The 12,064-nt window shown below is 42.4% G+C and overlaps 2 protein-coding genes across 4 annotated transcripts in view; one reads left to right on the plus strand and one right to left on the minus strand.

Annotated features, from left to right (window-relative positions):
* The window catches only part of veph1 (ventricular zone expressed PH domain-containing 1), a 47,466-nt gene that overhangs the window by 12,126 nt on the left and 23,276 nt on the right, over positions 1-12,064 (plus strand). For 2 of the 3 annotated variants that reach the window (XM_019864884.1, XM_019864886.1), the window contains exon 4: positions 2,325-2,499. In XM_019864884.1, the coding sequence (XP_019720443.1) occupies positions 2,325-2,499 (175 nt within the window). Of the gene's footprint in view, positions 1-2,324; positions 2,500-4,222; positions 4,395-12,064 lie in introns of those variants that run through there. The other variant, XM_019864885.1, reaches the window with a different exon arrangement.
* Positions 6,595-11,273, minus strand: ptx3a (pentraxin 3, long a). Its single transcript, XM_019864891.1, has 4 exons — positions 10,939-11,273; positions 9,475-9,634; positions 8,842-9,266; positions 6,595-7,508 (listed from the first exon to the last, which is right to left on the minus strand). The coding sequence occupies exons 1-4, from the start codon at positions 11,075-11,077 to the stop codon at positions 6,838-6,840; spliced, it is 1,395 nt and encodes a 464-aa protein (XP_019720450.1). The 5' UTR covers positions 11,078-11,273; the 3' UTR covers positions 6,595-6,837.

Consider the following 12,064-nt stretch of genomic DNA (forward strand, 5'->3'; position numbering starts at 1 on the left):
CACCCACGCACACACACACACACACACACACACACACACACACACACACATCTTTCAACAGTAAATCACACAGCTATACAAACATGAACTTGCCCGCTTAAATATGCAGTGTGTATTGCCTTGCTCCCTCAACTAAATTTGTCATGGTGAGTATTAGCGTTTTCTTGCTGACAGTGTGAAATGACATGATTTCATCAGTAAATTATCTGAAATTAATCTTACATCATACTTTGCTACACAGGTATGCTACGCGGTAAATTTTTGGGAGTACATTTTATTCTAAAAAGACTATATTTGGTCCCAGTCTAGACAGAGTAAAATTTGAGAGTAAAATATCCAACATTAATTTTTACACAAAAAAAAAATATTTTGAGCGAAGTTTACTTGAAAAGAAAAAAAAAGAAAATATCCAGCATTCATTTTTTTCAGTCAAGTAAAATGTACTCTACGAAAATTACTGTGTACTTAGCAGGAAAACTGCAATAGTAACACTGTCCAGATGTGCTACTCAATTTGGGATTTCCTCCAACTGCATTATTTTAAAGTAAAGGTGTCAAACTCCTTTTTGTCGCGGGCCATATTGTAATTACCGTTTCCCTTGGAGGGCCGTTCTGACTGTGAAACCATATGAAGAAGTCAAGAATAATGGTTTCTTCAACTATTGTTTCAATTACTCTACTTTTGGTAACAAGAACATGCCTAGAGTATCACTGTTATTTAATACATTTGAAGATTTGAAATTTTGGTACAGATTTTAGCAAGGATCAAGGAAGTTGACACGTTTGATTTTCTTTCGCGGGACACATAGATTGATGTAGCGGGCCAGATCTGGCCCCCGGGCCTTGAATTTGACACCTGTGCTTTAAAGGACACAAACCAACAACAGGTATTTAAATATTCAATATAAAACCTCACAACTGGGCCTGTGCATTCCCACACCAGATCTCGACAACTACATGATGTCAAGTCAGTCACATTCTCCTCTGTTCTTCCTCCTCATATTCGCTGTTGGAATAGGAATGTCCTTAATAGCCTTGTAATGAGGCGGTGTCTTAAGGACTTACGCACATGCACACGCGTGCGCGCGCACACACTTACACACACACACACACACACATTTGACAGCAGCTCCCGGTTTCATTGCCCGACCTCCCAACGGCGATGGGATCTCTTCAGCTTCAGCTGCTCTTTGATTTTCTTTACCCTCTGACCATCTGTCTCTTCTCTTTTGTCCTTCTGTTCTCACTTTGACTTCCTGTCGTTTGATTCACAGATGCTCGAAGCCCCCTTTAATCCACTGAGAGGTGGACAACTAAACACTGAACATTCAGGCAGGGAATGATAGCACAGCAGGTTGTAACATGCATATCACACATGCGCGCACACATGCAGACACACACACACACACAGGCACACACGGTATAGTTGTAGGTTTTATCCTCCATATGCTGTCCTCGCACAAAGTGATGTGTGATCTACTGTGTCATTGTCAGCAGTTTCCGACCTCCAGGAGTTAGCGACTAGGTGAAAGTTAATTGAAAACACACCATGAGTTACATGTTTCACTGAGTGTGGTACACCCTGGAGTGGTCATCAGCCAATCATAGAATCCCTATGATGCAGAATGCATATGCACATTAAAAAAAATGGCCAGAGATGTTGAATCTGGCCGTCTCTGGACAAATGGACAAGACATTCATCACTCTCCAAAATCTTGTTTGATCATCTTTTCCTGCATGATTAATGCTCACATATAACATATTTTTCTATATCATGTCACCAAGTGTGCTTATGCATCAGTGACGGATCGGCAGAAATCTCCGTTAACTTTCTTGATCATCACAAACTTATGCACTCAGATCCGTTTCACCAGTTGAGGGCGCCAGTACACCTTTGTCCACCTGCTGCCTGCTTTGCTGGGTAGCACGCGACAAGTCTGCTTTCTGTCGACTCATGGATCATGACTGTTGCTGTTTCCTCAGATTGTATTTACTGTTATACTGTAGTATTAAACCTTGCTTACAAAAGATTAGGTATACAGTACTTGTAATTGTAGGTCATGACAAAGAAGTGAAGGTCCTTTTGCTGTCTCTGTGGAGAAACGGAGACAGTCCATGAATGCAGCTGCTTCGTGTCGCCCTGTGGCTTTGTAGCACTAATATACACCTGCTCTCTAAAATGCAACATCCTCTTTCTGTAATTAATGGTATGGATAATGCAGTGCCGTTGGTTTTCGCCAAGTTTAAAACTTTTGTTGTCTATATTCGACTGCTGATCATTCGCTTGCTTGTTCCCTCATCCCCCTCTCTCTTTTTTTTCCACAGAATTACAGTTGTCCGTCAGTCATGGTGTTGGCTGTCCCGGTGGCGGTGCGCTTCCTCCAAAGAGGGAACAGAGAGCTGAGCAGGAACATGTCCAGTTATCTCTCACTGGCTGCTATAGTCGAGGTCGATCTACTGGCTGAACATACGGAGGCCATAACGCTCAGCGTGCTTGCAGGTTGGACAATACTCCCAGTATTATACAGATATGGCATGAAAAGGTCCTTGCTAGCTGCAATGGGTAAAATGACACTCACCCATTCTTTGATTAATGTCGATATGTAGATGTGGGATATACAAATTATACGACCGCACAGCACAGCAATTTTCATAGCAGAATCCTGACAGTATAAAGTGAAGAATTTTAGGAAAGATACACACATCAAGCATATCGAATCAGACAAGACTGTATCCTCCGAGTCCTAGATCTAAAATAATTACAGATTTCCAGACTACTGAAAGTGACCAGGTTGCAAGTTCCCCTAATTACAAGGTCGTGCACCATTCAAATAATGTCACTTTCACAATGCCCCATATAGCCCTTTGTGAGGAAAATACAACCTTGGTATCTTCACTTTGATTCGAAATTGACAAATCTCGCCTCACTGTACTACCGCTTGGCCGAAGTCAGTCGTTATCCGAAGAAAAAGAACTAGAGAAGGTGCGATGTGGTAATGGCTTCCATTTTAATGTGTGCTATTTACATTTTAGTTGTGCTCTACCAAATGCATGCTTTGTCAGCTGCAATGTGGTAGTGCTGAAGTTCTTCATCCTGGGATGACAGGCTAATGCTTGAAGCTGTGAGAAAACTGTGTTAGAAATGAATGAGATAAACTGATCTTATCGATAAAATTGCACAAAACCCACTGGCGCAGCTCACCAGGGGTGACGGTTTGATGGTGGTCCTTTTTCAAGCCAGATGATGACATAACCACACAGTAGACAAATGATGAACTTTGAGACCTTTGAAATACAAACTCTGAATAATGTTCTTCTTTTTTTGTGCCATTGCGGTGCCTAAACTGTGCTCTGATGTATTTCACCCCGCGTTGGTTCTTCATGAGCTAGCCATACCTTGGAACTGGAGGTATACACAGGAATAGAAACATGCAAAAGATGCGCTTACACATACAGCTCATCGAAGCAAAAACAGATGACTTCTTCACACGTACGTGTCCCTAGCAGCAATTTGTGAAAGAAGTATGGGTGATGTCATGGGCGAGGTGAATGATGGACTTTGTGATATCTTGGTTACATGAGCGTGTTTCACAGTTAAGTTTTTAAAATGTCATCTCTCGAGCAGCAAGTCTTCTTGTTCTACCCAGCTAAGAAACATGCATCTATCCTACTTTGTCTTGAGGGGCCGAGAGCAGGCGGTTCGAAAGCCCTTTGAGCTTTCGTTTGATTGGCATTTATCGGGTTTAAAGCTCTTAATGGTCTTCATCCATCCTATTTGATTATGAGCTGTCTGGAATTCTCAGTAGATGTGTAGATCTATTTTCCCCACTATTTAACCCTTGTTTTTCCTGTGCTTCCTGAGTTTTTATCTAAATCTCCTGAAAATTCATCTTTGAGGGGCAAAGGGAAACATTTCTCTCAGCAATCAAACACTTTGGCAAACAAGCACACTAGTATAGCTTTATTCATATCACATTCTCCTTTCAAAATACATTTATGTACAAAATACATTCAATGCAGCTGCTTCGTGTCGCCCTGTGGCTTTGTAGCACTAATATACACCTGCTCTCTAAAATGCAACATCCTCTTTCTGTAATTAATGGTATGGATAATGCAGTGCCGTTGGTTTTCGCCAAGTTTAAAACTTTTGTTGTCTATATTCGACTGCTGATCATTCGCTTGCTTGTTCCCTCATCCCCCTCTCTCTTTTTTTTCCACAGAATTACAGTTGTCCGTCAGTCATGGTGTTGGCTGTCCCGGTGGCGGTGCGCTTCCTCCAAAGAGGGAACAGAGAGCTGAGCAGGAACATGTCCAGTTATCTCTCACTGGCTGCTATAGTCGAGGTCGATCTACTGGCTGAACATACGGAGGCCATAACGCTCAGCGTGCTTGCAGGTTGGACAATACTCCCAGTATTATACAGATATGGCATGAAAAGGTCCTTGCTAGCTGCAATGGGTAAAATGACACTCACCCATTCTTTGATTAATGTCGATATGTAGATGTGGGATATACAAATTATACGACCGCACAGCACAGCAATTTTCATAGCAGAATCCTGACAGTATAAAGTGAAGAATTTTAGGAAAGATACACACATCAAGCATATCGAATCAGACAAGACTGTATCCTCCGAGTCCTAGATCTAAAATAATTACAGATTTCCAGACTACTGAAAGTGACCAGGTTGCAAGTTCCCCTAATTACAAGGTCGTGCACCATTCAAATAATGTCACTTTCACAATGCCCCATATAGCCCTTTGTGAGGAAAATACAACCTTGGTATCTTCACTTTGATTCGAAATTGACAAATCTCGCCTCACTGTACTACCGCTTGGCCGAAGTCAGTCGTTATCCGAAGAAAAAGAACTAGAGAAGGTGCGATGTGGTAATGGCTTCCATTTTAATGTGTGCTATTTACATTTTAGTTGTGCTCTACCAAATGCATGCTTTGTCAGCTGCAATGTGGTAGTGCTGAAGTTCTTCATCCTGGGATGACAGGCTAATGCTTGAAGCTGTGAGAAAACTGTGTTAGAAATGAATGAGATAAACTGATCTTATCGATAAAATTGCACAAAACCCACTGGCGCAGCTCACCAGGGGTGACGGTTTGATGGTGGTCCTTTTTCAAGCCAGATGATGACATAACCACACAGTAGACAAATGATGAACTTTGAGACCTTTGAAATACAAACTCTGAATAATGTTCTTCTTTTTTTGTGCCATTGCGGTGCCTAAACTGTGCTCTGATGTATTTCACCCCGCGTTGGTTCTTCATGAGCTAGCCATACCTTGGAACTGGAGGTATACACAGGAATAGAAACATGCAAAAGATGCGCTTACACATACAGCTCATCGAAGCAAAAACAGATGACTTCTTCACACGTACGTGTCCCTAGCAGCAATTTGTGAAAGAAGTATGGGTGATGTCATGGGCGAGGTGAATGATGGACTTTGTGATATCTTGGTTACATGAGCGTGTTTCACAGTTAAGTTTTTAAAATGTCATCTCTCGAGCAGCAAGTCTTCTTGTTCTACCCAGCTAAGAAACATGCATCTATCCTACTTTGTCTTGAGGGGCCGAGAGCAGGCGGTTCGAAAGCCCTTTGAGCTTTCGTTTGATTGGCATTTATCGGGTTTAAAGCTCTTAATGGTCTTCATCCATCCTATTTGATTATGAGCTGTCTGGAATTCTCAGTAGATGTGTAGATCTATTTTCCCCACTATTTAACCCTTGTTTTTCCTGTGCTTCCTGAGTTTTTATCTAAATCTCCTGAAAATTCATCTTTGAGGGGCAAAGGGAAACATTTCTCTCAGCAATCAAACACTTTGGCAAACAAGCACACTAGTATAGCTTTATTCATATCACATTCTCCTTTCAAAATACATTTATGTACAAAATACATTCATTTTCACTCAGTTCCATTACCAGGGAAACCAAATTCAGTTAACATACCTGTACAATATTCTATAAGACAAGTTAACTCACTAAAGACCAGACCATGTAAACATTGCCCTCACTGTGTGTGCGTGCGTGCGTGTGTGTGTGTGTTTGTGTGTGTGTGTGTGTGTGTGTGTGTGCGCGCGCATATATATATATATATATATATATATGTACCATGTATAACATATATATATAATGTAACTATGTAACTGCATTACAAAAAATACATGTATTACACCATGTGTAAAATACAGCTGACAAAGCAGACATAGAATGACTAATATGAATGTAAAAAATGTTGATGAGTACAAAGCAACACAAGGGGCTCGGTGAGGCGAAAAGTGAAAGAAAACGCTGACAGCTTCTGCAATGTAAAGTTGTCCGACAGCGGACTAATCTGAGAATGGCTCTCTAAGAAAGCAAATACCAGGTTTGACTGCCAAAAGATGGATTTTTGCTGTGTATGACAAAAGTAGACAGACAAAAATGACTCCAAATAAAAGGACATAAATGGCGTTACGATTCAAACATTTCAATTATTTTTGACCTCTGGTTACCCTCTCTTGTGTCTGCTCAGTTATTTCATTTATTGGCTCAGAACTTGCTCATTTTCACAATGGACTCTTTCTTTCACCCTAATTAGGTCTTTGGTAAACATCGCTTGCAGCGCAGTCCCTGCTGCAACACACGTTTTCCCAAGATGAATGCTCGACAGTGTTTGCGTGTTGCAGCGAGCAGCGAGTGTGAGATATGGCCTCAATTGAAGTGATTGTGGTAGAAAAATAAAGATTGAAATATTTGCGTAGAGGTGACGTTTCCTCAGTTTTAGGATGAAAGCGATTCACAAGTTTGTGAAAGGCAAGGACAATGCTGATGGAGTTCACAGAGTCTATTTTAGTTGATGAATAGAGCGCCTCCATGTGGCACCATCTCTGTCACACCCCACGCCACGATGTTCCCCCTCTGCTCGCAGCCCTGCTGGCCCTCTTTCAAGGCCAGCAGGGAAATCTTCTCCTCCGGTAGCACTTTGTCCCACATGTTCACTCCCGTCATTGTGCCCGCGAAAGCCAGCTTGGGATCGAACCCTGCCTCAAACCCCGGCACCCCGTTCCCACTACTGCTTGGGGTCAGAGGGCAGCAACCATTCCTTTCCTGTCCCAGCTGGAGTGAGCCTCCGTCTGGCAGGATGTGTCCTTCTGCCACTCCGGGTGTGGAAGCAACCTTTTTCCCACCTGCCCACAAGGATGCCAGGCCCTGCTCAGAGGACCAAGACCCACATAGGTGGAGCCATTCTGTAGGACCCTTTGGGTCGACTACACCCCGTGCCTCCACCAGGTGAGTCTCTCCTCCTATGGTGAACAGGGCTGATGTGTGGCTGAGCAAGAGTTGGATCTCATAGGGGTTGCGGCGGTTGCCATAGGAGAGCAGAACTGTTTTGTTGGAGACTGTGACTGGCTTCACCCAAAGGCAGACAGTGAAGGAGGACAGTGAAAGAGGGACATCGGGTATCACAGATGTGTAGATGCGACGGGAACGCATTGGGAAGAGGATTGCCATCTCATTGCCTGTGTAATGGAGATCGCCAAAGAATGAATCAATCATCTGATGCTCCTCAATCATATTTATGTTGTACTTTATAACAGTCGAAAAGGGCTGAGTGCAGAATGACCAAGTCTATGAAGATGACTGATGCCAAGGAGGTCTCTGACTTAGCCTCGAAAGACTGATCCTCACATGCAGTAAAGGCACATTAGATAGAAATAAAATTAAACAAATAATTAAAATCTGAACGGGGTCAAGGGGTGAGGTAAAATCACTCACTGGATGAGGGCACCATTTCTTGAAGCATTTGATTATACCATACATTTTGATAATTCTACTTTGGTGTTCACAGAAAAGAAATGGGAGCTGAGATTGAACTCTGCAGAACACCGTGTACAACAAGTTCAAGTTAAATTTCTACCCTCAGCCGTAGGGGATGGATTTTGACATAAATTATCACAGATCCAACTTTTTGCCAACAGAAGAGTTACACATTTTGGGGGAAAATATACAACTGTGAATTCTTTTTATCCCTCTATCAATTGGAAGGCTTATTTTTAACTAATATCTTTATTGAGATGTGCCTTTTCTCCCAGTTTTCTTACACTCATTTCATATTGGTGAAAGGAGGCATTATGGACACACTGGGTGTCCTCGTGATGGGTCCCATCTGGTTTTGTTTATTCCCAGAGTTTGTGGTGTGGGTTTATGATGATTGTACTGGGATTGCATCTACCACTGCATATATTTAAGTTGATGTATGCTGGTGCTCTCAACTCCTTTCATTTATTCAAATTGAATCATACCAGGGCATAATGGTGTCAACAAGAGTTGGGACTAAAACCATTTGGAAGGCATTTTGGGGTGTTGGGTTATTTCCGATTGTTGGGCGATGTTTTCGGGATGGAGTTTGCCCTTTGAATATAATATGCAATCTGCTCCATGTTTAGATGTGATAAATAAGTTGAGTGATGTAAAGATGAACCTTCGAAAGGTTAACTTTACTACATCAAGTGACAGTACTGTCAACAGATAGAAAGGAAGAGTCTTATATTGCCTCGAGACTGAAAATAAGGTCTTCAGGACAAACGCAGGACATGAGATTAGTCACAGACTGCTAAGAAACGAGGGGGAGTCTCGTTCCTGGATTTGAGAATGACCTAAATGTGTCAACAAAGATTGATGAGGTAAAAGATGATTTAAATTAGGATGGCAAGTTAAAAAACTACATTGATGATGAAAAGATGATTTAAATTAGGATGGCAAGTTAAAAAAATGAAGACGAATCCAAAGAGAGCGAAGAGGAGACAGTTTGTGGGGTTCAAAAGGAGAAAGATGGGCCAAGTGACAGTTTACCTGCAGGCAGGTGTCTGCGCCGTGATGAACTGAGTACCTCCTGGATCTCCATTCTTGTCTGCTGCAGCACAGCCAAGGCTGCTTCCAAAGCTACTTCGTGGGATGTGACCTCCTGCTCTCTGTGGTCAACTCTTCCACCCTGTGGAAGTGGCGATGTTGCTTTCACACCTCCCGGGTTGCTGAAGCAGCTGGTTTCTAGCTTGCCAAGTCGGGTTGCTTGGCTTCGTGTGGCGGAGAGAAGCTGTTGTAGCATTGCCTCCAGGTTATTTGAACTCCCAACAGAATTACCATCAGCGGTGGGAATGTAATCTCCAAATTTCAATCGTTCTAGGGATTCCCTTAGTCGGCCTTCCAGCTGCAAAGCCATCCTCCTTCCCGCTGTTTCCACCGCAGCCCCGCATGAACCTCCATACTGAGAAACAAACCTAATCAACAAAATCAACACCAAGGATCAAGATGGCGTAACCTCATTCCATTATGACTAAGTATAATAACGTCATAACTTCTGGATGACCCAAGTCATCATCCATCTTTGGAAAGTGTAAAATATCGGATGTGACCCGACAGGACTCGGGTACTTGTTGTCAACCTGACCATTGTTGCACAAACTTCTCATTCAGTCATCCAACTGACCTGAGTATTTCCCCACGCAGAGACCCCATCTCCACTTTGACAATGTCATCGGCATACTGGAGAAGCATGTTCTCCCGCATCTGGCTATTCTCCAACATTGAGAAGATTTTGTCCCACTTAGTGAGGTCTGGAGAACGACAGGGGGTAGAGCTCGGTGTGGCTATAAACAGATAACGGAAGGAGAAAGAACACCTTAGTCAACAAGACAATGGAATTCGGATGCCCATCCAAACCCTAGGTTGCACTCAGGCAGATTGAAGAGCTTGATTTGCATATAAACTCTGTGTGGTTCAGGTCCATTGAGCAGAACTATGAGCGCTACAGTACTTGAAAAAGCGTCATCATGACTACCGAAAGCATCTGGAAGCCACAACACTGTAAGAGTTACAGAGGGGCCTGCCCACACTTTAAGTCAGTGTAAAATGACACACCCATGGTAATCCTTTGAGAGCTGCAACTAATTTATTTTGGTCCAAGCTGTTGAAATACCTGTATGTTTGTTTTCCGAGTCAACTAATAGGCTTACAATGAAGTATTAAGATAGTAATTAGCAGCTTTCTCACACCTAACAGAATACAGCGGAACACCCAAAACTGAGCAAATCTGTTTGACTTGCAAGTTGTTCTTGTTTCAAACCAGCATTTGCTCATTAGTTTGTTTCTGGCTCAATTCAATTAGTTTGTTTTGTTAATTTGTTTCAGGCTCAATTAAATGTACAGACATTTTTTTCACGTGAAATTTTAACACTCCTAACAGTCAAGTATAAGATAAATATTAGGTGCGGGCTCTGTATAATACAATGAAAATAGAGTAAAACTACTCACCCTTTGAAGACTCCTGTCAAAAAATGCAATGGAAGAGGCAACAGAGAGGTGTTTGACAAGCAACACTGCCCCGCAGTGGCAGTTTATGGGTATTGCTAGAATTGATTAAGTGTGCATTTGTCTTATCATAAGAACGAATTGATGTTGCGAGGTATGAGGTAGAAGTCCAATTCCCGATTCATGGTTAATATTACACTTTTCGTCTTTACCACCGCTTGACCCACTCTGTGGCGGCATCACAAAAACACAAAAAGCCAAAGTTAAAGATATTAACCTTGAGACGCTCACTGAGCAGAAGTCCTGTGACCTACATGCTTGATGTGGTTTGAACCCCGAGCCTTGTTTGACTTTTGAGGCTTAATTCTACCAAACATTTTGGTGGAACTTCGGCACGCATCATTTTTGTGTTTTTCTATTTTCCAACCGTTCACCTTATTCCAACTACAAATCAACCAGCAAAAATATCATGCTACATAACCCTCTTATCCTCAGTTTTGCTAAATGTCCGAGGAAGAGACATGGCTCTAACTGTAACAAAACAGTGATTAGATCTGAATATGAGGAACCAAAATCAAATGGGCCCCTAATTGGGAAGCATTCAAATCTGGACTTCATAGGTCAAAGTATATGTAACACTTACGCTCTGGTGTTTCCTCCTCTATGATTTCGTTGTAGTAGGTGTCGGCATAGTTGACTTCGATATCGTCGTCGTAGGTCAGAGTCAGGCACACACAAATAGACCACGCACCCACTGCCAGGGGGAGTCTCCAGTACAACATTGCTGCTCTGCTGTGCGTGTATGCCGAGAGGTGAGTGAGTGTGCACAGGTGGGAGAAGAAAACAGATGTGCGGCTTGCCTCCTTGTCCTTCTCTCTGTGTCTGCGTGCATGTGAGGAAATGCTCTGTCAGTCACTGTGGTCCCCTCCGGTGTCTGACGTTCTCCGGTCTACCACTCTCGTTTTGAAAGCGCTCCCTCCCCAACACCTCATGCAACATTTGTTCCCTCCCTCTCCACGTCCTCCCCCTCCTCCTCTTTACCGTTCCCATTCTTTCTTGTTAAATGCTGAGCATTATCCTTGGCAGGAAGCCGTTCAGTGTAGTTTACCCCAGCCAAATACTGTACAGAGTTTAAGGGGACTTGTTGGATTCAACTCACGCACAACTTGCTTTTTTTTTATTCAATTAGTGAACTGCACTTTTTTAGGAAAGCTACCAATTGACTTAAGTCGTTTTGTCCATATAAATTGTTGACCCGCACCCACACCTTTTACCATTGCCTTTACCTTTGGAGATGATATGGTCAGCACTTTGGATCCCATTATCTTCATGACTACTGATAATTCATTTTCCTTTATTTTAACCAGGCTCATTGAGATAAAAAGTCTCTTTTCCAAGGGTGACCAAGCCATGTGCGGTAGCAAAGACATAGTTACACCCCCCTCCCGACCAAAAAAAAACAGCAACAGTCATCCACCATAAACATATGTCAATACATAATAATTCAACACCAACCTTACCAATTTTAAAAGCAGTCACATTATCCAGTAGCATTATTTTCACATTCCTTTACAATAAATTTGAGTTCTCCCAGAGTAATAAGTTCTGGTAAGTTCAAATCCTTTTTCTTCCATGAAAAGGGGGCAGCATATTTGAATGCTGTCTTGCACAGCTCTGTTTTTGAGAGCACAAACCATAAAGCTATTGGGGGTTGTTTTTGTTTGTGTGTGTGTGTTTTTTTTTAAATGTGATGAGAATGATTATGATTG

This window comes from Hippocampus comes, unplaced genomic scaffold (genome assembly GCF_001891065.2).
Source record: "Hippocampus comes isolate QL1 unplaced genomic scaffold, H_comes_QL1_v1.1 scaffold276, whole genome shotgun sequence".
Classification (NCBI taxonomy): domain Eukaryota; kingdom Metazoa; phylum Chordata; class Actinopteri; order Syngnathiformes; family Syngnathidae; genus Hippocampus; species Hippocampus comes.

Bases quoted from the DNA above. Each gene is read 5' to 3' on its own strand.
- ptx3a (XM_019864891.1), bottom strand. From the start codon at position 11,077: ATGTTGTACTGGAGACTCCCCCTGGCAGTGGGTGCGTGGTCTATTTGT. The intron at 9,635-10,938 runs GTAAGTGTTACA...ATCTGTTTATAG, and splicing joins AGAGGAGGAAACACCAGAGC to CCACACCGAGCTCTACCCCC. The intron at 9,267-9,474 runs GTCAGTTGGATG...TTTGTTGATTAG, and splicing joins CTGCGTGGGGAAATACTCAG to GTTTGTTTCTCAGTATGGAG.